We start from the raw sequence: 27,877 nt of genomic DNA, 5'->3' as shown, positions 1-27,877 counted from the left end.
AGGGTGCCTGACACGGGCTCCGGAAGGCCCAGCACAGGCTCCGGAGTGCCCAGCTCGGGCTCCAGAAGGCCCAGCGCGGGCTCCGAAAGGCCCAACGTGGGCTCCGGAAGGCCCAGAGTGGGCTCCGGAAGGCCTGCCCGGCCCACCAGAAGGCCCGACGTGGGCTTCCAGAGCCCACGTTGGTCCTTCTGGTGGGCCAGGCTGGCCGAAGAAGGCCCGAAGAAGGCCTGCCAGGCCCGAAGAAGGAGGCGGGGGGTGGCGCCATCCTCCCGGGGGATCCCAACTGCACCCCCGGAATGATTGCACCACAGGCGACCGCCTAAATGGCCTCGCCGGTGGACCACCTCTGATCTCAACTCTCTTTCCTTAATTATATTTTCTTTTATTCCACTGTCATCCGGGATGCAGTTTACTACAACCAAATCCTACTATCAGAGAGTGAACATGGGCTTCAGTGGTACTAGAGCGAATTATAATATTTACATGCCTCTTCAACCTTTGGCTATCCAAGTGATTTGGACTTCAGTTCCCAGGATTCCTGACAATTGGACAAGCTGACTAAGACTTCTGGGAGTTGAAGGCCCAAACACCTGGAGGCCCACAGGTTGGAGACGCCTGATTTAAAACATACTTATTGCTGTTTTCATGAAAGTGGTTGTGAGATATATTCCTAGGAATCTGGTGCAGTGGTTCTCAGTCTGTCTGGACTCTTTATTCCCAGAATCCCTGACCATTGGCTATGATGGCTTCTGGGAAATAAAGTTATTATCAGGTAGGCACTTCCCAAGTTTGCAAACCATTGACCTGGAGGAACTGCAACTTTGTGTATCTATTTTAAATAGTTTTTCTCCCAGTTAAACTTTGCTGATAGCTCGAAATGATTGGTTATGTGTCTATATGCCTTCAGTGTGACTTATGGTGATCCTATGCATTTCAGATGGTAAGAAATGCTCAGAGGTGTTTTGCCAGTCTCTTCCTCTGACATACAGCCTACAGTACCCGGTGTTCCTCAACAGTCTCCATTCCAAGTACTAACCAGAGTTGACCCTGCTTCGCTTCCAAGATCAGGTGGGATCTGATGCCTTGGATAGTGTGTGGGAAGCTTTGTTAGATATGTCCCGTAGCATCTGTTTCTGAACATTTTTTTAGATATATACAATCTCAGTGGAACATCAAATATGGTATTTTATGGGGTAGATTAGGTTGGAGAATTCTTTTTCCACACTGTATCCCTGTTCCTCCACCTCATAAATTCTGGCAATTGCCATAGACAGAGTGTACAGCCTTTTCCCATGTCTGGTAAAGCTGCAGTCAGATTTAAGTCTTGTTGCACATAGTGAATATAATTTACCATGTGTTATAAATATAGATTCATTTATTTGATTATTGAAGAATGCTAATTGTGTTTGTTTGAATAACTGCATTCATATAATAACTTTCTGCCAAAGCAAGCAGAGCAGTTTATTAAAAACTGTCTTGTAATCTAATTTTAGGGATAATCTGCCATTTGGTTATTTATTTTAAATCTTCTTGTGGAAACTAAGATTGTCCTCATAAGACTAGGAATCTATACCTAGACATTTAAGAAGAACTTTTAAGAGGAGCAGCCCTGTTAGTCTGTTGCATTACTAGAAGGATGTTTTTGCACCTGAAAGTCTAACCATTTAAAAAGCTTTCATGGATTGGTGAAATACTCAGCAGTCCATAAAAATATGCCATATGAAATCAGGTAATCACAAGAATGCTGTTTTTTTTTTAAAGAAGTGGTAAAATATTTTTAGAAACATCAGTTGATTATGTTATGTTCAGAGAAGGTGTCAACACATCTTCTTTCACAATTATAATATGTAATTTACCTGCTATTCAGTGAATTAAGACTATGTCCTTGAAGATTTTATTTGTCTCGATATTTATTGGTCAAAATAGTTTCAAGTTCTGAGTACTAAAATGCACAACTCTTCCACATTGATACAAAATAACGAGGAAGTGACAAAGCTGGAAAAGTTGCATGTTTGGCCTGCAATTACCAGAAATCTCCCCAGATGGCATGTCCAATGGCCTTGTTGCATTGGGGATTTCTAAGGCTTCCAATGCAAAACCTTTTCAAATTCTGGTCACTGGGGAATGGGATATGGGAAGCTCTTTCCCATAAATGTCAACTGTGACTCACCAGCTGCACTACATCATGAGATTGTATAAAAAAAATGAGGCTTTTAGGATTAGTTCATGGTTTGAGACCATTGTACCTGAAGGACCATTAGGCTCCTTATGAGATTGTCCATTCCCTGATATTTCTGTCACAGTTTCTTCTACAGTTTTGTCTTCAGCTGTGCTCACCACAGTTAACAGTGAGTGCTCCCCAGTCATGGCACATTAATTATTGCTTCTATTTTATTCATTTACAACATTACTATCCTGAATATATAACAAGATCTCTGGATTGCTTATGGTCAAATCAGCTGATCATTTCTAATATGGAACAATAGGGCAATAATGTTTAAAACAATAAAAATAATATGAACATTCAAAAAAAGATGTTAATTGCACAGTCCAAAAAGTTTAATTCAAAGCAGTATAAAGCCATGCACGTATATATATTGATTGACTGATGTTTCCCAAAGGCTTTTATAAAAAGCCAAGTTTTAACTTTGGTGCCAGAAGAAGGCCAACATAGGTGCCAATTGGGTCTCCAAGGAGAGAAGATTCCACAGCTGGATGCCACAGTTGAGAAGGCATTTTCCCATGTTGTGAGGGTATTGTTTCCACTACTGGAACAAAGAGAATGGTCTGTGTTTAGCAAGCATATATGGAAATAAGCATTCCTTCAAATCTCAATGTAACATACTATTCAGGACTTTAAATGCCATTACCTTGTATTCAGAGTGGAATTGTTATAGAATCATGCTCCCAAACTGGCTCCTCTTTCACCTTTTTTATTGTCATACAACATTTGAAATAGTAATAATGGGCTTAAATTGAATTGCTTCATCATCATCATTTATTTCTTGTCCTTCTCTCCTCAAGGCTTGTCGTGGAGTACAACAAAATTAAAATATAAAGATAAAACATAATACCATTAAAATGCATATATTAAAAGACGTAGACAGAAGATTAAAACACATTAAATTATTCCAGTATGCCAAAGGATCTTGTGGCATCTTAGAGACTGAGAGAAGCTTTCATAGCCAAAGTCTACTTCCTCATATTCAATGTAGTCTATGAAAACCTTTGCTAAAAACCTCATTCTCTGTAATATATTTTTGCATAGTGCTATTCCTGACTAGCATGGCTAGGTCTTTGAATTCTAGTTTTAATTACCATATATATTAATGTATAAGTCTAGAAATTTTAGGCAAAAAATAAACCCAAAAAAACCTGGGATGACTTATCCACCTGTCAACCTGAGTACTGTACCTTAAGTCTTTTTAAGCAAACAAATCAGCCATTTTCTGAATAGGGTGGTGAAAGGCAAGAGCTTAGTCCATCCTGGTAGAATCTCTAAGAAACATCTACCCCGTCTATTATCTCCCCTGTGGTGCCGCTTCTGGCCTTTTTGAATGCCTAGGTAGCAAAATGACAGAAGAGGCTAGGGGTGGTTGGCTCCATGAGTTGACATTGGTGCTTCCCCCTCTCTGCAGAATGACCTTCAAGATATCCATGGTTCATATCAAAATCCATAATTTTGGTTCCAAAATTTGCCCTCGACATTTACATGAGTTTGACTTGTACAGTATTTGAGTATATAAGGTAGTTTAGACCCATTGAATCAATTACTTGTTAATCACTGGTAGGGAAATCGATGCTATTTGACTGTAATTGTCATCATGTCTAGCCACCAAAGTAGGTAACATTTGGAGGTAACATTTAACCCTGTGTGAAAAAGTTACAGTAAATCTTGTGCTGCCATATATCTACTCTACTTGGGACAAGTAATTGAATCCTTGAAGACCCTGCCAGTACTTTGAACCCTATTAATTTCCCTTTTAAATATTGGTATGAGTATTGCACACCAAAGAAACAAAACAAAACTGCCACAAGGGCATGAAAATATGTGCCAAACCTTGTATAACAACTAATGGCTCCAGAACATTCAATCCCCTACAAACACATTTTTCAGCTATATTATATTCCATTATGGCAGTGGTTCTCAACCTGTGGATCCCCAGATGTTTTGGCCTTCAACTCCCAGAAATCCCAACAGCTGGTAAATTGGCTGGACTTTCTGGGAGTTATAGGTTAAAACACCTGGGTACCCACAGGTTGAGAACCACTGCATTAGGATATTACTTCTGATTTCCATTTGGATTGGGATATGCCTGATAGAAGTATTTCCATTTGTTGCTGGTGTATGTGTTTAGCTGCGGTATGTGTTTGTGTGTGGGAGAGAGAGAGAGAGAGTAGTCCAGCACCACTGTGAAGTTCCCTACCCTGCCCAGTAATGTCTGCCTGGTTAGTGTGATACCTAGAGAGGGCATTTTAGTGCTGAATACATCAAATATTACAAGCATCTAAAAAGCTATAAATGCTTATAAAACCCCCTAAAAAAAGAAAAACTTCCTGAACCTTCACATGATCTGTGTCACCAAAAGTTAATATTTGACTTTCTCAGCTGGTGATTTGCTTAGCAAATCCTATTTCTGCCGAGTTTCAAATGCAGCAACTGTGTAATAAAGCTTGGAGCTTTAGTAAATACCAGTTTTATGCTCACTACTCCCTATGGGCCAGGCAGAGGATGGGGCAGGGAGAAAAAAGAACAGATTTGATTTAGAAAGATAAGTAGTTCTATAAATACTCCTGGAAAATCAGCATTTGCTTTCCAACTTGTAGCGCTATTAAAGCTGAGGATGGAATCATGTGACGGAGAAGCAAATATCATGAATAATTGTCTTGAGGTGTTCTTGACTCCTTTCCTATGGAACAATAAAAAGATTGTGTAAGCAATAGCAAGGTGCTTTGTTCTTCCTTGTTCAGGGTTTTGGACAGAAACACAGTGACCTATAAGTGGACCATTAATGATCAGCAGGTTGGTAGTGATTAGAAAAAAATCCAGCCTAAACATAACAATATCCTCTGACTCACGCTGAAGGTCCCCTTGGAGAATGAGATAATTTTTGACTTCTGAATCATTTTGTAATGTGTTAGAAATGTTCAGCTATATAATTCCCTGTACCAGCTCTCAAGCTTTGATTCCCCAGCTGTTTTGTACTTCATCTTCTGTGTGGCCAATGTTAGTGGGTGCTGGGAACTGAATCCAAAACATCTGGAGGACTGAAGGTTAAAATGTTCAACCCTATAGAGTTCAAAATATACATCATGCAGTATACAATATACAATAAAGGGGATTCTGCATGTGATTGTAATATTCATTTTAAAGCTTTACTCATGAACAACTTTTACATTGTGGTCAGTTCCATCATATACAAGGGGATTTATTGTTAATAGCTGTCAAGTCATCCTCTACTTATGGTGACCATGTGAAGGAGAGACCTGACAGATACTCTGTCATCAACAGTCCTATTCTGGTTCTACACACTCAAAACTGAAGCTTCCTTGATTGGGTCTACCACTTATAATGTGGGGTTTTTTTTCTATTCATAGTCCCTACTTTACCAAGCATTTTTAAAGAGTCATCTCACCTCATGATATGGCCAAAGTACAATAGCCTCAGGTTGGTCATTTTAACTTATAGAAGCAGTTTGTGCTTCATTTGCTCTAGGATGCATTTATTAGTCCTTTTGCCATTCCATGATACCTGAAGAACACTCATTTCAGGTGAGTTAATTGTTTTTGTTTCAGATTTGTTCACTGTCAGTTTTCACAACCATAAACAGACATCAGAAGTTTTATCTTGATTTATAACTGTGTCAAGATATAGAGAGTCTTTCAGTCTTTCAGTGTTTTCATAATCCACTTTGGTTGTGTAAATCATCTGTGATCATTATTGTTGTTTTCTTAAAGTTCAGCAGTACCCCTGCTTTTGAACTTTCTTTCTTGACTTCTATCATTAGTAATTCCAAACCATTGCTTTTTTCTGCTAGTAGCATGGTATCATCCACATATCTGAAACTGTTATGTCTTCCTCTAGTTTCCATGCCTTCTTTTGAGTCTAATCCAGTTTTCTGTATAGCATGTTTTGAGCATAATTTAAATAGAGTGATAAAATCCAGCCTTGTCTGACTCCATTGCCAATTAGAAACTGTTTTGTTTCTCCATCTTCTAAAAAATAATTTGTTTTTAATACCAAGGAACATTCAGTATTGTTCTACCCATACACATTGCATCTCTTCTGCACTGAGATTGCCCTCGGAGATCTCCAGAAACTCACTTGGTTGCTAATTACAGACTTTAGGAAGATTTTGGGCAAAGATTTCTTATAGCCTTTCAGGTATCCTTTATAGTATATCAAGGTCTTTTTTTTTTTTGCATATTTCTATGAAAATTATGAAAATAGGAGGGAAGAAAAGGTAATATGTGAGTTGTATCGAGGTAATTGATTGACATCATTCAAAGAAGGAGACACTTCTTTGGCAGGCATTAGTAACATTTATCCATGCTCAAACAGTTCTCTTTTTGTCTTGAGATGCTCATACAAGCAATCTGTGCTTCACTCTCAGGAAACAAACAGTGTAGTTAAAAAAAAATCAGTAGTTCACACGGCACAGTTTAAAAGAATGTGGACATACCAAATGGCTATAAATTTCAGTAGCAAGAAAGACATCACTATATATGTGTATTTCTGCCTTCAAGTCACCTGTCAGTTTCTAGGGATGTAGAAAATTAACACTGAACTTCAATAGACGCATGTTTAAAAGCAATGTTTTTTTGGTACAGACCCAAAATTAATAAGAACATCAGTCTTGGCCTTGTCTTACTCAACTACTGAGTATGCCTGCCCTGTTTGGCACAAGTCTGCCCATGTGTAGCAGATGAACATAGCATTGAATGAAACATGCAGAATAATCACAGGATGTCTCAAATCTACACATGTTGATAACCCCCCCCCCCCCCCGATGTGCGACAGGAAGTTGCTGCTAACTGTAAGAGAAATAAGGTTGAACTCTGTGAAAGCCATCCACTGCATGGCTATCAACCTCCTCCCAGTAGACCCAAATCAAGGAAAAGCTTAATGAGAACTACCTTTAACGTTCCTACAGCAAGAGTATCCCTGTGGGCAGCTAAACCAGGAAATCTCAATTGGATGGCCTCTCATGAGGGTCTACCTTCAGGGGCAAACGAAGAATGGGCAACTTGGAAGTCCCTGAACAGACTCAGACGTGGAGTGGGCAGATCAAAATACAACCTGGCAAAATGGCCTACCTAAAAGAATTCTCCACCTTGTGCGACTGTGGAGCAGAGCACACAACTCCGCATCTGTATGCTTGTCCACAATGTCCTGCCTCATGAACAGAGGAAGAATTGTTTGAGACTACAGACAATGTGGTCACTGTTGCCCGTTTTTGGTCAAAATATATTTAACTGCTTGTGCTCCTTCTATTTTTATCAGTTTTATACTAATTTATGCAATGCTTTTGATATGAAATGAACAAACAATCAAATAAATAACACACACATGTTTGACTTCGAAAGAGGAAGCTTCTGTCAAACTGGGCAACCTTAATGATGAAAATGAAAGGACAAGTGAAAACTCAGAGATAGCCCAAGTTTGGTCCTGAAATTTCAGAAAATGGCATGCTGCCGACTGGTGATCATGATGAGAAGACGACAAACTGCCTGAAATGACCAAGTACTAATTTGCTTGAAGCTCTTATTTGAATTGTAACTCCTAGGTTAATTGACTGTGAATTGAAGGGGTCAGAATTGATTATGAATTTTTCTGGAACTCAGGAGTAGAAAGAGAATGTGCTGCCTGTCATATTTAATTACTGTTTCTTAATCCTACTTTGCTGTGATCACTATCTTGTAGCTTCTTAAGAAGTGAACTATGTTATTCATGGACAGCTGTTTTTAACTTCCATGTTGCTGTTAATTATTAGCCTTCTCAACCTTTCCAAAGCATAGCCGTGTTAGCTGGTTGCAGGAAAAACAACAAAGAAATATGTGGTTCCTTGTAGATTGGAAAAATGTATTATAGCACAAGCTTCATGGATCAGTTGACTTTCAGTGACTGGAGCAAAATTGGATCTTTCCATTCATTTTCAGAGGCTAATCATACATTTTACTGTACAGTACTGTCCTCGGTTGCCTCATTTAAAATAAAGCTTGAGAAGCTGAGGTCTAATAGATAGCTTTTAAAATCCATACTGTTGACCTGGCTATAAAACAAGGTGATCAGTCAGCAGAACTCAAGAGGGCAAGCAGAGCCTCTGGGGCAGATGATGGATCTATTGCAGGGGTCCCCAAACTAAGGCCCGGGGGCCGGATGCGGCCCTCCAAGGTCATTTACCTGGCCCCCCGCCCTCAGTTTTATAATATAATATTTTATATCATTTTAATAATATATTGTATTTACATATAATATTGATAATATTATAATGTTATACAATATAATACTAATACCATACAATAATATTAATTATATGTTATATATTACATATAATATTACAGTATAGTGCAGGGGTCCCCAAACTAAGGCCTGGGGGCCAGATGCAGCCCTCCAAGGTCATTTACCTGGCCCCTGCCCTCAGTTTTATAATATTTTATATCATTTTTAATAATATAATATATTGTATATACATATAATATTGATAATAATATTATAATGTTATACAATATAACATTAATAATAATATCATATAATAATATTAATTATATGTTATATATTACATATATTGCAGTATAGTGGTATAGTTCAATATAGTAATATATAATGCTAATATTGTGCTATATTAATAATATAATATATTGCATGTACATACAGCTGCTCTGAGTCCCCTTCAGGGTGAGAAGGGCAGGATATAAATGTAATAAATAAATGTAGTAAATGAATAAATAGATAATTTTAGACTTAGGCTCGCCCAAAGTCTGAAATGACTTGAAGGCACACAACAACAACAACAACAACAACAACAATCCTAATTCACTTGACTATCTCATTGGGCAGAAGCAGGCCCACACTTCCCATTGAAATCCTGATAGGTTTATGCTGATTACAATTGTTTTCATTTTTAAATATTGTATTGTTCTTTCATTGTTGTTGTTTTGCACTACAAATAAGACATGTGCAGTGTGCATCGGAATTTGTTTGTATTTTTTTTTTTCAAATGATAATCCGGCCCCTCAACAGTCTGAAGGATTGTGGACCGGCCCTCGGATTAAAAAGTTTGAGGACCCCTGATCTATTGTAACATAGGTAGTAAATCCACTCTCAATTTTACATCTCTCCTCCAAGTTTTATGGGAACTCCTCTAGTGTTAAATCTCTGCAAAGAATGGCCAGCTCCTGTATGGTCCCATGCCACCCAAAGAAGTTGTTTGTGTTTGTGTGTGAGAGAGATAGAGAGAGAGAGGAGGAGGATCCAATGTGTAAATTAGCCAACAGAAGTGCCATCACTCAGCAAAGCCAAGAAGACCAGTTGTAACCTTCTGCTGTTAGTAGAAAACTCTAAAGAACAAATGCCTGTCATGCTCTTGTTGCAGGGGTGTACTGGTGAAAGTGTGAAAGAAATAAAGGCCAGGTGCCCCTGGCTGCTGCCACTTCTCTACTCAGGTTTTTTAAAAAAACCCAAAGCCAAAAGTGGCAAGATAGCAGAAAGAGTAGATGATAGGTGCTTCTTTTAGGTTCTCCGGGGACTTCCTAATCTCTCATTTTTCTACATTCTACTTAGAGAAGGGAATGTTTCCTTTTGATAAAAATTAAGATACAGTATTTACATTCAACCATGGATAGGTTGAACCAGTTTTTTTGGGTAAATTTTTGAATAGCATTTCTAGACTTATACACAAGTCCTTTAAATACATGGATACTTCTTAGGGTAGCAAACTCTGTTCATTTTTTGTGACAATCTTATGGACAGTTATATGAGATTAATAAAAATTCTCCAGTTTAATGATTGTGGATATGGGTGAAGCAAAGGAGAAACTAGGATGTCTTTGTTCAGTTTTTGAGACTGTGATGTAAGAGCTGGTGTTAATCTTTCGGATTTGCTCTCTTCACTATAAATTAAATCTCCAAGTGGGGGTAGTAAAAATATCTTGTCTCTGGGACATTAGTGTTCACAGGGTAAGGCATTCTACAATTCATAGTTTGTCATTTCACATGCTAGAAAAAGAATGGTTTGCAATAGGATGTAAAAATATTACGTGCTTTATTTAATTACATTTATATTCAACCTGACTTTGAAGAAGTAACATTACAGGGAGCGGTCAACCCCCTGTTTAAGGAACTCCATTGGCTGCCGGCACTTTCCGGGCCCAATTCAAGGTGCAGGTAATCACCTACAGCTTGGGACCTGTCTACCTTCGCAACCGCCTTTCCCCCTATGAGCCTGCACTATCTCTTAGATCCTCGGGGGAGGCCCTTCTCTCGTTCCCTTCACTATCTCAGGCTCCGCTTGCTGGAATGAGGGAGAGGGCCTTCTCTGTAGTGGCCCCCCAGCTCTGGAATTATCTCCCTAGGGAGATTAGATTGGCTCCAACCCTGTCTATCTTCATCAAACAGTTTAAGACATGGCTCTTTCAGTGTGCATTTGAATAGCCACCAATATGACAGACCCATATCACCAATACATTGCTTCTCAGCACTTTATTCCCTTCCTACTTTACCCTATCCCATATTATACAAGTTGATTCTCTGACACTTGATCATGCACTTTATTAAAAAAAAACTCTGAAATCATGTATTTTATATGCTTGATCTCTTTTTATCCATAGTGGTTGATGTTTGTATCATCCCCTCCTTTGTCTGGTTATTATGTGTTTTATTGTATGTTATGTTTTAATTGCTTATTTTATTTGATTATTGTATCATTGTTTTAGTTCTTGACACTCGTTGTAATTGTTTTATTTGGTTTTGTTCTGGGCTTGGCCCATGTTAGCTTCCCCGAGTCCCTTCGGGAAGATGGTGGTGGGATAGAAAAATAAAGTATTATTATTATTATTATTATTATTATTATTATTATTATTATTATTATGTATTTTTTTTTAAAAATCATACATCAGCCTTCTGATGCAGTTTTGGCAGAGATCAATAGTAACTGGGTCAAAGATGCTCATAGAAGGACTCCTTAAGCTGGCCTGATCCAAGTAACAAAATGTCATGGGCTGGCCTACAAATAAAGTGAAAGATATTTGATGTTTTAAAAGGTGCTTTTAGGATGTTTTTAAGATGTTTTTAAAGATGTTTTTAAGATGTTTTTAAATTGTTGATTTTAGCCGGTTCTTGTAAGCCGCCCCGAGCCCTAGGGGAGTGGCGGCATATAAGTTTGAAAAATAAATAAATAAATAAATAAATATTTACATGAAGACAATTTCTTAAGAAGATGATTTCTTAGAAATTGGACTTCCTCATCTGGGGGGAAGGGAATAATAGAAACATGACTGTAATTGTTCTGTTGAAAATATTCTTAGCATTGCCACAGCAGCTTGCAAGACTGGGATTCCATTAGTCTGTTTGAGAGTTTTCTGTAAATATTAAAATAGAAAACATACTGGTGCTTATCCTTCCTTTCACATATTTCACTAGGACATTGTGTGCTTGCTTCCTTCATTTGAAACAATGTTAGATTCCTTTATTTTTAGGCTTATTCATTAATGTATTACCTTTTTCCTTTCAAGCTTCTGCTGTGAACTCTTAAAGTGGGGATTTGTAAATCTCACTCATGATGAGAATTTTTTACTGCCCACCGGGAACCTCTAGAGTTCACAGCTTTTGTCACACAGCGCAGAGATTCTGCTTTGCAGATTAAAAGTGAAGCAGGGAAAGCAGAAACAAGTGACTTCCCTGGTTTTGTTTTCATAGGAAAAACTGCATTTTTAGCTGCTTCAAAATACTCCATATGGAATGCTGTCTTGCATCTCTCTGCTGTTAATCTTGAGCTCAAATGTCTTCCTTCTCATTCTTCCTCCCTGAATCCAATTTTTTTCATAGCTCTTTGTGGATAATTTCATGACTAGTGGTGATCCAAGTGGAACTCAGAAAAGACAAAAATGTAAAGAAAGAAAAAGTAGTAGAATTCAACGAGACAGGACCTTGCCTTATATATTGAAAGTATGCTAATAATAAGTAAAAGAGGAAGCTTTTGTCATGAGAGAGAAGCGCCCTAAGGAGAAAAAAGCTTCATAAGACTAGAAAGTCTCCTTCACATGTGAAAGAAGTTCCATAGCAGAAAAGATTTCCCGAACAAGAAAAGAGCCTTTTCCCTAACTGAAGCACTAAGTGCACAGGCATAGTACCAGATCTTTATGTCAGTTAGGAATTGAGTCCAGAAGTGGAACTTCTCCACTCTCTAGTCTCTTTCATGCTACACAATTATAGCACTATGAACTCATGTTAGCTTCCATGGTTACATCCCTTTTGTTCCAAGTAACTTGGCGAGGCACTAGAACGTTTTTGCAGAGGATTCTGAATAGTTTGTGAAACATGAAATTTCAGGAGTAATCAAAATAATTTAGCAGCATGGAAGAGACCCCTATTTGTATTCAGCATTTCCAAGAAAATGCAAAAAATTCTTACACTGTACCTTCCCACTGTTTCAATTTGGCAGTGATAGTTCCACTTTTTCAGCTGATTTTAAAATTTCCTCTTTTTCTTGCTTTCCCACTTTGTTCTAAGCTTACTTCAGCTGGCAGAGACAGAATTGAAAGGCCATAAATAGTTTACATTCAATTAACACAACTGAGGTGAGTCTAGTTTTGTATCTGAAGAAGTGGGTTTGTATCCACAAAAGATCAGACTTAAATAAACACCAAGTAGTCTTAAGGTTGCTTCTGCATTCTCTTTTCCTTTCCTCTACTCTTTCTTCTTCTTATAGTGCAAAAGACTGGCATGATTACTTCTGTGAAAACATATGCACTATAAAATTCTATCTTTATCTTGATTGCATTGTCTAGTACTGAAGTTGCCTTGCATGTCAAAATTAGTTGTGGAAGAGCCTGTCAAAGAAAGCCCTGTTAAGAGCAAAGGCGGGTTTTCAATGTAACTCTATGTTAATTGGACTATTCATCTGCTTGGTAACCTCGCCTTGCTATCTCTTGATCCAGGAGCTTTTTGTTGCTGGTTTCCACTTCTTTTCTTGGTCTTGTGACTCACACATGCAGGTTACCAGCCATTGCTTGGTGTCGCAATTCACAAAATCCCCAGCTCTCTTATTAGGTACCCATTATCTGTGAAATTAGGATACTCTCAAAGTGTTGTTCAGGTAAATGATAAGCAAAAAAGGTTACCCTTTCAAAGCAGCCTACACAGAAAAAAGCATGTTTGTTGTATTGTGGTTTTTGATCCTCTCCCTTAAAGTACCGTCATTCGCACTTCAGAACATGTATCTGAACAGAATATTTAAAATCGCAATGGCAGGATCGTTGTGAAGCTAATCTCTGTTAGCCTTCTGGTTGGGATTTGCAGAGCAATCTCTGAAGAATTTTTCCTAGACGTGACTATTAAATTAACCCAAGGAAGTTCCCAGGTGAAAACTCTGCTATCAACCTGCTTGAGGGAAGAGGTAATGACTCTCTTGAGTTGAGCTAATAATGCTCTGCATGCGTCCAGCTGCAGCAGGACTGAAATAGCATAGATTGGACCTGTTTTCCTTAGCGGTATAGCTCAACATTTCTGTTGTGGATTTTGGAGACAATTATTGACCCAGGAAGTGGCATGTTCACTCAGCAATGTGATATATCCCCTCTTGGGAGAAAAATAGGCAATGGAAACACATGTCACCAGGCTCTAGCATTGGATCCTGGTCCAATGGGATAGTTGGACATGCTGATGTGTTGACCTTTAAAGCTGTTCATAATTTGCCACCAGTATGTTTGAATCATAGTTCTTCTCCATATCAGTCTGTGTATTACAATAATTGTCAGAGGCTGAGGCATGGTGGGATAGTATCTGGGAGAGAGCCTTCTTGATAGTTATACCCAAGGTTTCAGATGTTCTCTTCAGAGTGGTTTGCCGTGCTATCCATGTAGTCACCTTTAAGACCTTTCTTCAGATTTTAGAAAAACGTATTTCAGCCCTAAACTAACTGGTTGACTTGATGTAACAACATTCACAAAGCAGAATACAACCAGCCCTCCATATTCACATATTCTGCATCCATGGATTCATCAATTCACAGCAAGAAAGAATTTATAACAAAATTAAAAACAAAACTGGATTTTGCCATTTTATATAAGGGATGGCATTTTGGGACTTGAGCAGTAGTATGTACTATATTTGGGTCCTGGAAATAAATCCCAACAGATACCAAGGCTAGTCAGAATGCATACAGTATTTCTTGCAAGCGTTGGAAACTTCACTGGCTTCTTCATCAGTCAAATATGTTTAAAAAATACAGAAGAAGAAAAGTGATGTTGTTAGTGTCACAGGCCCACATTTTGTCTGAAATGTTACTTCCGTTGTTAGTGAAGATGGTCTGGAGGGATGTCAATGCAGCTAAATACAAAATACATTTTTGGACATGTGGGAACAAAGGAAAGTAAAGAGCAGGTCATACAATTTCAGTTCCATTAGCAACAGAAAAATAACTTCTGTTGAGAACCAGGGTGTCCCTGTCCTGGTCAAAGAAAATTACATTTATTAAGTCCAAATGAAAGTTTTTTTTACCTTTGTTGGAGGTATAAATCTCAAAGATGCTCCCTTACGTATTTTTTGCCTTGCAACATGTGAAGTGCTAGAGTTCTTTGGAAGAAAATGCTAAAATTCTCACCAAACGACAAGTCCCAGGATGCTATAAGATGGAATCATGGCAATTAATGTGGTATCAAAGTTCTGTAATTATATAGTGTGAAAAAGACCAACATTTCCAGGACACGATATCATATATTGTCAATAATTATTCCTCATCTATGGAATTTGTTTTTCGTGATGGTTGCCATAATCATAGTCACTTTTAGAAGCTACAAGACTTTGCTATTTCGGTTGTCTTTCATTTGTTGATGTTTTGGTTTTTTTCGTGTCAGGAGCAACTTGAGTCACTTCTGGAGTGAGAGAATTGGCCGTCTGCAAGGACGTTGCCCAGGGGACGGCCGGATGTTTTTGATGTTTTTACCATCCTTGTGGGAGGCTTCTCTCATGTCCCCGCATGGAGCTGGAGCTGATAGAAGGGAGCTCATCCACACTACCCGGGTGGGATTTGAACCTGGCAGCTTTCAGGAGGCTTTAGTCCACTATGCCATCGGGGGCTCCTTATTTGTTGGTGTTAAACTGTCCTCACTGCTTTTCCATTAACGGCCTGTAATAGTTAATTTATATTATATTATATATATATATATATTTATATAGGCGCTTAAGGCTCAGAGCTAAGTATGTTTGCCAAGCAACCCAAAGTTTTCCCTCTCCCTCATCATTTCTCTGGTTTATTAGAAACAAAACAAGCAAAATGCAGAACATGTTCTATATTTGTCAGTATCTTTTTCTAGTGAAAGTGATTTTTTCTTTTTAAGATTCTTATCTTATTATTCTAGGAGAAAATCATGGATGTTGTTCCATAGGTGTGAATTTTCTTGTTGATTTCCCAATTTTCCTCCAGGCATGTCCAAATAAATTATACTAAGAACTATGTGGAAATTTATTTCAGAATGCTGTGTAATATACTTGCAGTGAGTTACATTATTTTGCTTAATCACGTTTGGTAAGGACTACTTTAGGGTCCCCTGATATCAAGGATTGGTCCTGAATTTCTAGGTCCTCTTCAGTTCCCAAGGGATGGGAGGAGTCTCAAGGGAGATACTGTAAGATATATTTCACTGCCTTGAAAAGTTTGTGTGTGAGAGTCATGTTCTTTCTCTATTACTTAGGCTGGGTTTTTTTTTAAGTTAATAAAATTTTATCATACTTGTTGATATCACTAGGGGTATCCCTAGATCAAGGGTTCCCATACTGTACTTTGGTCCTCCAAGTGTTTTGGACTTCAGCTCTCACATTTCCTAACAGATGGCTGGGATTTCTGGGAATTGAAGTCCAAAACAACTACATGACTAAAGGTTGGGAGCCACTGTCCTAGATCTTATGTAGGCCTGAAATCTCTGGATGTGAGACACTTATCTGACAACTCTAACCACCAATATTGCTGGAGATATGTTATGTTTTTCCTTGGAACAACAAACAGGAAACTGTTATTTACTAGTAGCTGGGGTGCTAAAATTATGATTTAAACTGTAATCACTAACATTTACAAAATTATTTTTGGTCTTAGTTTCTTTCATGTTTTCCCAACCAAATTCCCCACATGGCATACAAATATTTACAATAAATATTTACAATATTGCAAGCCCTTTCCAGGCAGTTCAATAGCAAGGGCAGCACTCTCTCAAAGTCCATCACCTTTGTTGCTGTGCTCTGAATGTATTTTAAACATATACCTTCATAGACAGGACCGTATTCCTCAAATGCATTGAGCAAGTTTATGGTTAGCCATTCAGACAGTTTTGCTCTTAGGCCTCTTCTACAATGCTATATAATCCAGAATATTAAAGCAGATAATCCACATCATCGGTTTTGAACTGGATTATTTTAGTCTACACTGCCATATAATCTAGTTCAAAGCCGATAACCTGGACTTTATGTGGCAGTGTAGAAGGGGCCTTAAAAACATCATATGAAGTTCAGGTTGTTGAGTAAGCATAGGTAGGCTTACATTTTTCCCACATGTACTTGAAAGCTCATGTTTTCAAGATGTTTGCAGATTGCTTAAAATTCCACCAACAAATATGGGGTGAGAGTGGGTAGAAACTCGCATGATTTGGGATTGGGGTGAAGCTGTAATATGGGACCAGGTCACATACTACTCTGAGGATTATGGTAAATTACAAATTCTTCCTGTTAGGTTCCAAATGGAAATGTATTTCAGTCTTCTGCAAAGACTTACTATTTGATGATATTTTATGCATGTTCTCCTGAAATATGAGCCCCAAGGTTTACATGCAAGTGTACACCTTACTAAATTCCAACTCAATGAGCAATACAAAGAAAGTGGGAATATTGGTTTATCCGGATGGATCTCATTCTGTTTAAGGCGTTATGATTGGGTATCATAATTCTGTGAGAAGGAAATCAGATCAGTTTATCTGAAGCGATGTTTGCTTATTCCACTTGATTCTCTCCTGTTTTATTAATAGATCTAAGTTTTGCACTGTTGGGAGTTTTCCATGATAATTACATGATGTGGGAAGATACTGTTTGCATGCAGTTTCTCTTGACTTCTCATTCTATGTCTAAGTCTACAACTATAGTGTTATAATATAGAAACCAAATTAACTTTTTATTTTGCAAAGTTGATTGGCAGCAGCAACGTATAGGATTAGGTGATAGCCCAGCAAGACCAATGCCGAAGTTTTAGCTAGTGGTTACAAAGATCTGTTTTGATCTTTGCTTTGGTTCTTTTTGTATACTGCTTAGAAATATCATTACAAATATAGTTAGTGATATACAAATGGACTAAAGAAAATGAATCCATTTCAGTTTTAGATGAACATGGAGGCAGTCACCTTTCAGAATTCAGTTATATGCTAGCTGTCCCAACTAGGAGCCAAAGGTGATTTTTTTTTTTGCAGATTTAAAAGTGGAATTCACACCCCATCTTAGAAATCAGGGTCTCCTTTTCTTTTGATGATGAGCAGTCATGGCTTTGATGGTAATTTTGTGTGCCAGAACGCATAGCACTTGAAGGCACTGTTAGCAGTTTCTAAAAGATCTAATGCAGCTGAACAGTCAAGCAGCTTGAAGTATATCCTCCCACTAGTCGATAATTATAGCTTGAATCTCCATGGAGCTTTTCCGCATGCTGCTTTCTTGATCTCTGTATATTTTGCAAGATTCAATAGTTAGCTTTGAACTGTTTTGCCCAACTCATTTTCTTTGTTGAGATGAACTTGGAAGGGAAAAGGTGGCTGGCTATGAAAACCTCTGACATCGCAACAGGGGGCTTCATTGCTCTCAAAACAATTGGAATGATCTCCCTCAGATTAATCAGAAATGTCTTCTTCTTGTGTGAGATAGAACCTGGTTAGTTAACTATTCTTAAGATTCCCCCCCTGCCAAGACATATGGCTATGTATAAAATCAATAGAAAACTGGAGTGTACATGGAAGTATAACATAACATTTACCTGTGGCATGGACAGCTTTATCTTAGGGCTGAATGGGGAAGTATATTCAGTCAACCTTGCATGTCCATTGGATCCTTCTAGAAGTTTTCTAGGTTTTCCAGTCCAACTCTATGGAAGCTTCTGGCAGAAACTGTCAATTTCAGTGTGGTTGCTATTATCCACAGAACACATCCCCTGTAGATACAGGAGTCGTACTGTACTCCTGTATTTGTTGTGGATCAGCATATGCAAGGAATCCCATCAAACTTTTGAAACTAACTTGGAGAAAGAAGTTTTTAGCATAAGCTTTCATAGACCCAGACTGCAGAAAACATGTGGCCCTCCAGATGATGTTGAATAGCTGCCTGGAGTCCACCCACGGAGTGAGAAAGGCAGGGTATAAATGAAGTAAATAAATAATAGCAAATTGCAGCAGCATTAACCAGCCTTGACAGTGGTGCAAAACAGTGGGAGTTACAGTTCAACAACATCTAGAAACCCTTTGTATCTATTTCTTCGTAGAAAGAGAGGAAATGGCCACAGATTAGGAAAGGGAATCAGTACTAATAGGATAAAAGCAGACAAGGTGGAACCGTAACAGGATAGGGAAACCTGTGCCCTCCCAAAATGTTGATGGACGCCAGCTCCCAAACTCTTCTGTCAGCATAGTCAATTGACAGGGCTAAAGGGAGTTGCAGTCCAATATTGAAGACTCTACTTCTTTCCCTATTGTGGGATTACAAGATATAATTCACATGGCATGCAATTTAAAATAAGTTTGTAGCTCTCATCAGTAAAAAACAAAATCTGTAATGAGACAATTTCTTTGTTAGGAAAAACTTCCTAATTCAAAATGCCGGTATGCATAAGAAGAAGATGGTACTGTTGTGTTTCTCCTGTAAGAATGTGATGGAGAGAAAGTTCAGGAAGACTTCTGTAATCCAACTCATCAGGCATTTAACCAACAGATATGCACCCCGTTGTCCACTTTCAAGTTGTGTTTTGCACTGCTTGTAGGACATAATGGCCCTTCTTGTTTCTAAGCACTGAAGTGACATTGAATCCATGCAGTCATCATCTCTCTGATTTTACCAGAGCAGAGGGAAATCCTCAGAGGACAGGGAAATGCATTGACCATGTGCTTAGGGAAAAACCCAATCCATTAATCACATTAAATGAGTCCTGCTAATGGGTTTTAGTTGTTGGCTCCACTCTAAAACAAACCTTAATCTCATAAACCTTTGCACTATGTAAACAGGATACCCATAGTGAATCTTTTCCAAAGCAAACATACACGCATATAACTGTGTACATTGGTTGTGGCACTTTCCCTCCCCCATGCTTTACATCCAGATATGATGTGACTGGAATCAATTTTAAATTCATATATTTAATTGTATTGCATGTGATTGTTAGATAAAACTCCATGAAAATTCTTTTTCAGACTCTTGGAATATTTATTAGAAACAGAATGCTGAGGATTGATTTTTGGCTGTTTTGAGACAGATGGTGTGTAGGGTCAGGGATTACAAGTCACATACAGCTAAGAGCTCATGTGACCAAATATTGGAAGCAATACCCAACCTTATTCTTGTTTGGGGAAGGGGCTTTTTTCTTCTACCCTTTTGCGTGGGAAAACAAGAAGTGAAAATATTATTTATTTGGTTGGTTAGTGAAAGGTGAACATGCCAGATTTTAAAAATAGATTTATATATTCTATGTTGGAAAATTAAAATCAAAATCTGGAGATATGGTTTCAGCATCAGAATAAGACAAGTAAGTTTAAACTAATCTTCTGTCTTATCTATGTCTTCCTGCAAAGTTTTTGCAGTTTAATCCTTTTGATGGGTCATTGTGACCGCCATATATGTTGAAATACTGATTATTTTTATAGCTCCTCTCAAATGGTATATCGCAAGCAGCACTTATTTCTTTTGTCACTTTATCGAGCAACACTGTCTCATCTGATGAGCTTAATATGCAGTGAAATAAATTAGCGCAACAGTTTAGAAATGTGGCGTAATTGCAGCTGCCTAGCAAGAGCCCATTTAACAAGTGTTTAGAGTCGCAAGGGGCAAGGACTGCTGTGTAGCTGCATTCAATGGAATTGATGCTTGATGTATGGTTCTTTCCTCCAATGAGGAAAAAGAAATCAGGACACATGCCTTGTCTGAAATGAAGAAATGAGCAGTAATATTGCAAAAGGGGCCAGCCACCTGTCCAGAGTACATCAGAAATTTCAAATCAAAAAGCAGTGAGAAAATTCAGTGTTTTAAAATCAAAATCCCACCCCAAAGCCTTGTAGCAGAAAACTAATCTTTGTTCATCTCAACTTTACTGGACAAATTTGATTTTTTTTAAAAATGCCAAAGAATGCTCCAATTTTTGTACAGTGGCACTTATTTCACATGCCAGTAAGGTAATGCTCAAGATCTTGCAAGGTAGACTTGAGCAATACATGGAGCAAGAGTTGCCAGGTGTACAAGCTGGGTTTAGAAAAGGCATAGGAATGAGAGACCAAATTGCCAATATCTACTGGATAATGGAGGAAGATAGGGAGTTTCAGAAAAAAAACATCTATTTCTGTTTTATTGACTATTCTAAAGCCTTTGAATGTGTGAATCATAATAAATTGTGGCAAGTCCTTGGTGGTATGGTGATACCAAGCCACCTTGTCTGTCTCCTGAGAAATCTGTATAATGATCCAGTAGGAACGCTAAGAACAGACCATGGAACAACAGACGGGTTCAAGATTGGGAAAGGAGTACGGCAGGGCTGTATACTTTCACCCACCTATTCAACTTGTATGCAGAACACATCATACGACGTGTGGGGTTTGATGAATCCAAGGCTGGAGTTGGAAGAAACACTAACAACCTTAGATATCCAATTGAAAGTATTTTGATGGCTGAAAGCGAGGAGGAGCTGAGGAGCCTTATAACCAAGTTCAAGAAGAAAGGTGCAAAAACTGGGTTGCAGTTAAACATAAAAAAACAAGATTATGGCAAACATACTGATTTATAACTGGCAAATAGAGGGAGAAAACGTGGAGGCAGTGACAGACATTATATTTCTAGGCATGAAGATTACTGCAGACACACACTGCAGCCAGGAAATCAGAAGACGTTTACTTGTTGGGAGAAGAGCAATGACCAATCTCAATAAAATAGTGAAGGGTAGAGACATCACACTGACAACGAAGGTCCACATAGTTAGAGCAATGGTATTCTCCATGGTAACCTATGGATGCAAGAGTTGGGCCATAAGGAAGGCGGAGCGAAGGAAGATAGACGCTTTTGAACTGTGGTGTTAGAGGAAAATTTTGAGAGTGCCTTGGACCACAAGAAGATCCAACCAGTCCATACTCCAGGAAATAATGAGAAGACAGGAAAGCTTGGAGAAGAGAATGATGTTGGGGAAAATGGAAGGAAAAAGGAAGAGGGGCCGACCAAGGGCAAGATGAGTGGATGTTATCCTTGAAGTGACTGGCCTGACCTTGAAGGAGCCGGGGGTGGCAACAGCCAACAGGGAGCTCTGGCGTGGGCTAGTCCGTGAGGTCACGAAGAGTCGGAAGCGACTGAACAAATAAACAACAACAAAATATTATGAAAACAAGCAAGAATTCTGGGCCATGGTAAAAATATGTGGGCTAGATAGTCATGCCAATAAAGTTGATGTTGGGAAGCCAAACAAGCTTCCAAACAAGGTTAGTTGAAACAACAAGTAAGTCCAAGTTCAAACAAATGAATCTAGCCGAAAAGACACAAATTGAAGGGAATAACACAAGGTGAGCTAATAGTTCAGTCCGAGATCCAAAAGTTGATTTCCACAAAGTCCAAGAGTTAGTCCAAAGTTCATGAATTTCAAGACCACTAAAAGTCCAAGGTCACAGCTCCAAAAACCAACATTGCTGATGAAACTCCTGTAAAGCTTTTATGCTAACTTCTCAGGTTTTGCCTATTAATAGCTCATTTTTCAGTTAATCAGGTGGATCTCCGAACTTGAGCCTTTTCTCTTTGCAAGTTCAAAAGAGTCGAAACACTTAACCCGTTCTCCACCTGTCCAGATGTACTTGCTTTTTCTTGTTCTGCAGTCTGAGAAAAGACTCTTCTTCCAAGCTCGACTGTGAAAGTTGCTGGGCACTGCAGGACTCCAACTCCGATGCTGGCCCTTGCAACAGCGCCTCCTCCTCACTCTCACTATCGGATCCTGTTACAACAGTTGGGTCAAGGAAGAGGGTTTTTTTTCCCAAACCTAGATTTGAGATATTTTTCCTAAATGGGACATTATCTGATGCTGCCTCTTCTACTCTCTCATTGTAAGAAGATATAAAATTTTAGATCCTGGATCCAGGGGGGATTGTATTTCTATGTGGCTTGGAAAACTATGAACAACAGACTGAGAACTGAGATCTCATACCATGTGGACCTTTTTGTCTGCTGTTCTCTGAAATGGTCGGCTTTTACCTAGAACATCCTACTTTTTATTGCAAGTTGACACTCATGACAGTGAATGTCTCCTTAAATGGAAAGCAGCACATTAGGGAGTGGGTTACGCAGAACTTTTGTCTGTTGCTTCTAATTTTAAAAGTGAAAGGTTTCGTTCTTGTATTGGTATGGTGGAAAATTGAATTGTTAAGATACTATATGAGCCTTAAGATTCTTAAGTACTGCAATTTGGTTCACTAAGATTCACTGAGTGTGAACGAAGTTATATTGTACTATTTTGTCAGGAATTTTCTCGAATTCAGACTATGAGTGTGGCTACTCTGTGTTGTGATTTGGTGTTATTGAAGTATACAATACCTTCTCAGCAGTGAAGTAGTCCCAGTTTTTGGTCTGGCTCTGAACACTCAGGTGGGACATTGGGCACTGTTGAAGCAATTCTTATGAAAGCTCCCTTTCATCATCCAGTAGAGTTTGACCGAGGAGAAGCTTCTTGAATTATTTAAAATACTAATTGAAACAAATTGTGTTTAGCCCTGAGGAAAAAGAGGAAATATTGGGAAGAAAATAAGGAATTGTTTCGTGGAGCATAATATTTCAAAATCTCTAAATACTGTCAGATCCTGGACCTTGGCATATATAACCAACTATGGGTTGCTTTGCAGGATATGTAAGTTTTTGAAGTAGCCTGCTTGCCTTGGCAAAAAAGGAAAATGGTCCACATGGTCCCAATTTTTGTGTCCTCCCCCCCAATTTTGCTGTATGTACCGTAGTTCTTCAAATTTGAAATTGTGTTCCCCATGGTGTTTTGACAGCTGTTAAAAGGAGAGGGTGTTAGTTGACTGGAGGCAAAAGAATGGAATGAGAAAGAAAAGGTAGTGCTCACCTGGAGACTGAGTAATGTTGTGCAACAGCTAGATATGTCCAGTTCCATACCTGGGATTCAAAGAAAAATGCATTTTAATAGGATTTTTTTCTGCTAAAATAAAAGGTAAATGTTTTCCCCTGACATTAAGTCCAGTCGTGGCCGACTTTGGGGGTACACAGGAGAAAATCATGAAATACTGTGAAAATTCATGATCGTCTTGGCATAAAGGATATTTACTCTGGTAGCACTAAGGAACAGTCACTGCCTGTAAGGAAATCATTTATGAATCAAAACTCTCTTTGGCTCTGTTTTCACTTTAATCTGACTGTAATATCGCATAAGCTGCTTGGATATTACAAAGAGAACTGAAAGGAATGTATCTGTGTTAAAATCTTCTTTGCTTCCCTACTGGGTTTTGTTGACACTGTAATACATAACAGTGCCAAGAAAACATGTAGAGCAAGATCCTGGTATAGTTTTGTTAGCTTGCATATATATATGAAATAAGAATGCTGAATGCATTTGCCACTCAATGTTATTTAGAATCTCAACCTTGCATTACTTTCCAGAATGGAGTTGTATTGGAGAAACAGAAGCTGAAATCCTTTATGCTGCTCTGCTGTCTTTTGGGTCTTTGCTTTGGATATACAAAGCATTAAAATGTCACATAGAATGTACAATGTCTGGATTTAAAGCCAGCATTTGTCTTACTGACTTCTGTCAAAACACTTTTATGGGTACTATTAAGGTTCACAAATGGAGTTCTATTTGTTTTAGATTCAGCTCCCAGTTTCGTCTGTGACTTAGTCATCTCTGACAATTTCATCTCATTCTACAGTATGGTATCATGAAAATCAGTAGTTGTGTACTTTTCTTGTCGAAACAGATAATCCAGTAAAGAACCTAAAGGAATAATGGCACTTGAGACCTCCCATTTATGAGGGAAGATATAGCTATAGAATGTAGCTACGGTATGTTTTTTCCTCATCAGATCCCTCAACTGTGTTTCTAAATGCTAGAAATTTGGAGACTGGAGGAAATTTTCATTGGAGAACAATGTTCTCATTTTGAACCCTTTTCTCATAGGCTACCCTTTTGATCCTATGCCTTGTGTATCACAAGATTGGAGAAAGGCAGACTATTAAATAAATAAATAAATAAATAAATAAATAACTTTGTTGCGTGTGTGTCCTTGAAAGCAGTCCAGGACCTACAAATATGGACTCCTTTCAGGGACACACACATATGTTGCACACCTCTCCCCAAGTCTCTCTGGAAAAAGGGTAGATGATGTAGTTCTGTTGGGTCTTTCCAGTAGACAGAATAATCTTACAACATTCTGGTTGCCAATCTCTATTTAATGTAAAATCATATAACGATTGGTCCATCAGGGTATTTTTTAATAGAAATTTCTCTCTTTGGATGATTTAAGGTGTTTTCTTATCATGACTAGGCAGAAAAGAGAATGCAGAACACAAAATATAAACAAAGTTATTTATTTTTAATTGATCTTACAAGTGGTGGGAAAGGTAAGAAATAAGTCATTATTTCCTCTGTTTTCTTTTGCAGTGAGCATGTTTTTGAACACATTGACGCCCAAGTTCTACGTTGCATTAACAGGCACTTCCTCATTAATTTCAGGACTTATTTTGGTAAGTATTAGGTATCATTTTCACATGTTACAAGTGTTGTCCTGTATAATATAGAATCTATAACAATTGATTTAAAAAAAACCCTCTCTGCTACATCTTTTGTATACTTGTATTGTTAACTGATTATTTATTAATCCTAGTATGTACAGCCAGTCTCCAGCATACTCTAAATTAAAATTTCATGAGCTGCTGTTGTTTGTTGTTATGTGCTTTCAAGTTGACTTCGACTTATGGTGACCCTATCATAGCATTTTCTATGCATGATTTATTCAGAATAAGGTTGCTCTTTCCTTTGTCTAAAGCCGAGAGTGTATGAGTTGCCCAAGGTCACCCGGTGAGTTCCAGTACAGATTTGAACTCTGGTCATCCAGAATCCTCAAACCATTAAACCATACTTTGTGCAATTGTCTCAGAACTCATAAGAGAACAGTTTATTTAAGATAATGTAATGAATAATAAAAATGTTTGGTGTTTGAATCATTTAATGTATGTGCACACTAGACTCCAAAGGTTACACAAGTTCCTTTGAATCAAATATATTTATGTGTCATCAACATACTGGTGATGCTGAGCCATCCACAAATTTGGATGTTCTCTCCTAGCGATCTCATGCTAATATTAAACAGCCTGGGAGACAAGATTCAGCCTTGAGGAACATAACATGTTCTTGGGTCCCGTTGCAGATAGATGACTCAAGAATACCATGAAGCTGCTGAGAGGTCCAACAGAACCAATAGAGAGATACTCTTTTTGTCTGGTTCCCTGCTCAGGTCATCAACCAAAGTTACTCTTTCTCATAGAGAGGCTGAAGTCATATTGAAATGGATCTAGATCGATGTTTCCCAATCTTTGGTCCTCCAAGTATTTTGGACTTCAACTCCCAGAAATCCCAGCCATCTTAACAGCTGTTAGGAATTGTGAGAGCTGAAATCCAAAAAACCTAGAGGACCAAAGATTGGGAATCACTGATCTAGATAATCCATCACATTCAGGAAGCCAGCACATATTCTAGAACCTCACCCCAAGAATGGATATTGGAGTTTGGCTGATACTTCTACAATATTTTGGTGTCCAGGTGAAGTACATATTGACCACACCATAGCCTCTTTTAAGCAAGATGAAAACCTGTTTTGCTGTAGTAAAGCATTCACTGCTGCCCTTACCCAGTCCACCAGGCCCACTGTGTTGCTTCTAACAGCCAGGTAAGGCATGGATCCAGCATGCACGGTGGTTCTTTTCATCGAATCTGTCTTTATCCTTGGGTTGCACAAACTGAAATGTATCCGTAACACAGGATAAGTGGGAGCCAAGGTTACATCCAAAGAGCAGATTCAAGTGATTTTATCATCAAAGTGTCGTGCAAATTCTTTGGAGTGGGATTCCAAGTGGTTTAACTACTTCTCTTGTGAGGCAGAGCATAAAATAATGCTCCTGATCACTCAACACATCTCCACTGCTATCTCCATGGCATAGGTTTCAAGTGAGTTCTTGCTATGATTCTTCCATTGACATTGCTCTAGTCTCCATCCTACTGCGGTTTCCTCACCGAATTTCCCCAGTGAACAAACCTGTCTGATGCTTCATCCTTCCCCATCCTCCACAGTATTTATTACTCTGACCTTGGGAAAGTTATTTTGAAGGGCTTTTGGCTTCTCTGAAAGGGGGGGGGGGGGGGTTGTGAGAGCTGTGATTTAAAAAAAACACACCACATTTCTCATTTTTTATTCAGAGGAATTGATGATATCTAAATGTTTGCTTAACTGAGTTTGGGCTGATAGACAGACTAATGTTCTGCTGCTGGCAGCCAATATCAAGCTTAGGCAGCTTAGTATGAAGTATAGTGTATATATTATGCCTTAAACTGTCTTTCTTATGCATTACTTCCTGGCAGACCTCCCTTTCTTGCACTCCAAGCAGACTCTAGTGGTGTGCCTCCAGATTGTTTCTGATTTGCCTCAATCCTGAAGCAGACATTGCTGTTTTTTCTTGGCAAGATTTGTTCAAAGGGGGATTGCTTTGCCTTTCTCTGAGACTTGCCCAAGGGCACCCAGGAGTTTTCCATGATTAAGCATGTAGACCCTGGTCTCACAGATACATAGTTCAGTGTTCAAACTGTTATATCATGCTTGCCCTCCCAGGCAAACCGGAGAGGTTCAAAGGGCTCAAAGAAGAAACTGTTGAGTGCCTCATGGTGGGCTGGCTGATAGCCCAGAAACTGAACCTCTTAGATCTCAAAGGGAAACTTTTTTTTTTTTTCGGAGGAAGGCTTTCTTAGGTTCTTCCATATTTATGGCCTTAGTACCCAAAATAAATGCAAACTTAAATGTATAGCCTTTACATTCAAGTTTATGAATAAATATGTTGGGTCCTTTGATGCATCAAAGCTCTAAATCAATAAATAATTTTAAATTCTGTTTATATGCATAATAGATTATAGTTCTATATATGTTTGGAAATAATTATTGAGCTCAGTGATGCTTACTTATGGGTGAGTTTGTATGGAATTATAGTTTGTATTTTCTTTGTGTTCGGACCCTTTTGATATTGGAATACGAAGTCTGTGTTGCATACTGTTTCTTGTCAGGAGTATATTATGTATTTATCTCCCATTGAGAATTGTTGTGTTAATTAGCGAAAATATATAACCTACTGGTAACCCTTTTCCAAAAGCTTGAAGTTATGTTTTAAAAATTCTGTCTCAACTGAACATTCC

General features: G+C 38.4%; 1 protein-coding gene across 6 annotated transcripts in view; it reads left to right on the top strand.

The window, feature by feature from the left end:
* st7 (suppression of tumorigenicity 7) overlaps window positions 1-27,877 on the top strand; it is a 131,503-nt gene that overhangs the window by 37,599 nt on the left and 66,027 nt on the right. For 5 of the 6 annotated variants that reach the window (XR_010006693.1, XR_010006692.1, XM_008111170.3 and 2 more), the window contains exon 2: window positions 25,082-25,164. Coding sequence is in view for 4 of the 6 variants with exons in the window: in XM_008111170.3 (XP_008109377.1) it covers window positions 25,082-25,164 (83 nt within the window). In the remaining 2 variants the exon portion in view is untranslated. Of the gene's footprint in view, window positions 1-937; window positions 1,069-25,081; window positions 25,165-27,877 lie in introns of all 6 variants that reach the window. The other variant, XM_062982400.1, reaches the window with a different exon arrangement.

This window comes from Anolis carolinensis, chromosome 5, assembly GCF_035594765.1.
Source record: "Anolis carolinensis isolate JA03-04 chromosome 5, rAnoCar3.1.pri, whole genome shotgun sequence".
Lineage (NCBI taxonomy): Eukaryota > Metazoa > Chordata > Lepidosauria > Squamata > Dactyloidae > Anolis > Anolis carolinensis.
The sequence above is the reverse complement of the archived record's forward strand: the minus strand, read 5'-3'. Positions and strand labels throughout refer to the sequence as shown.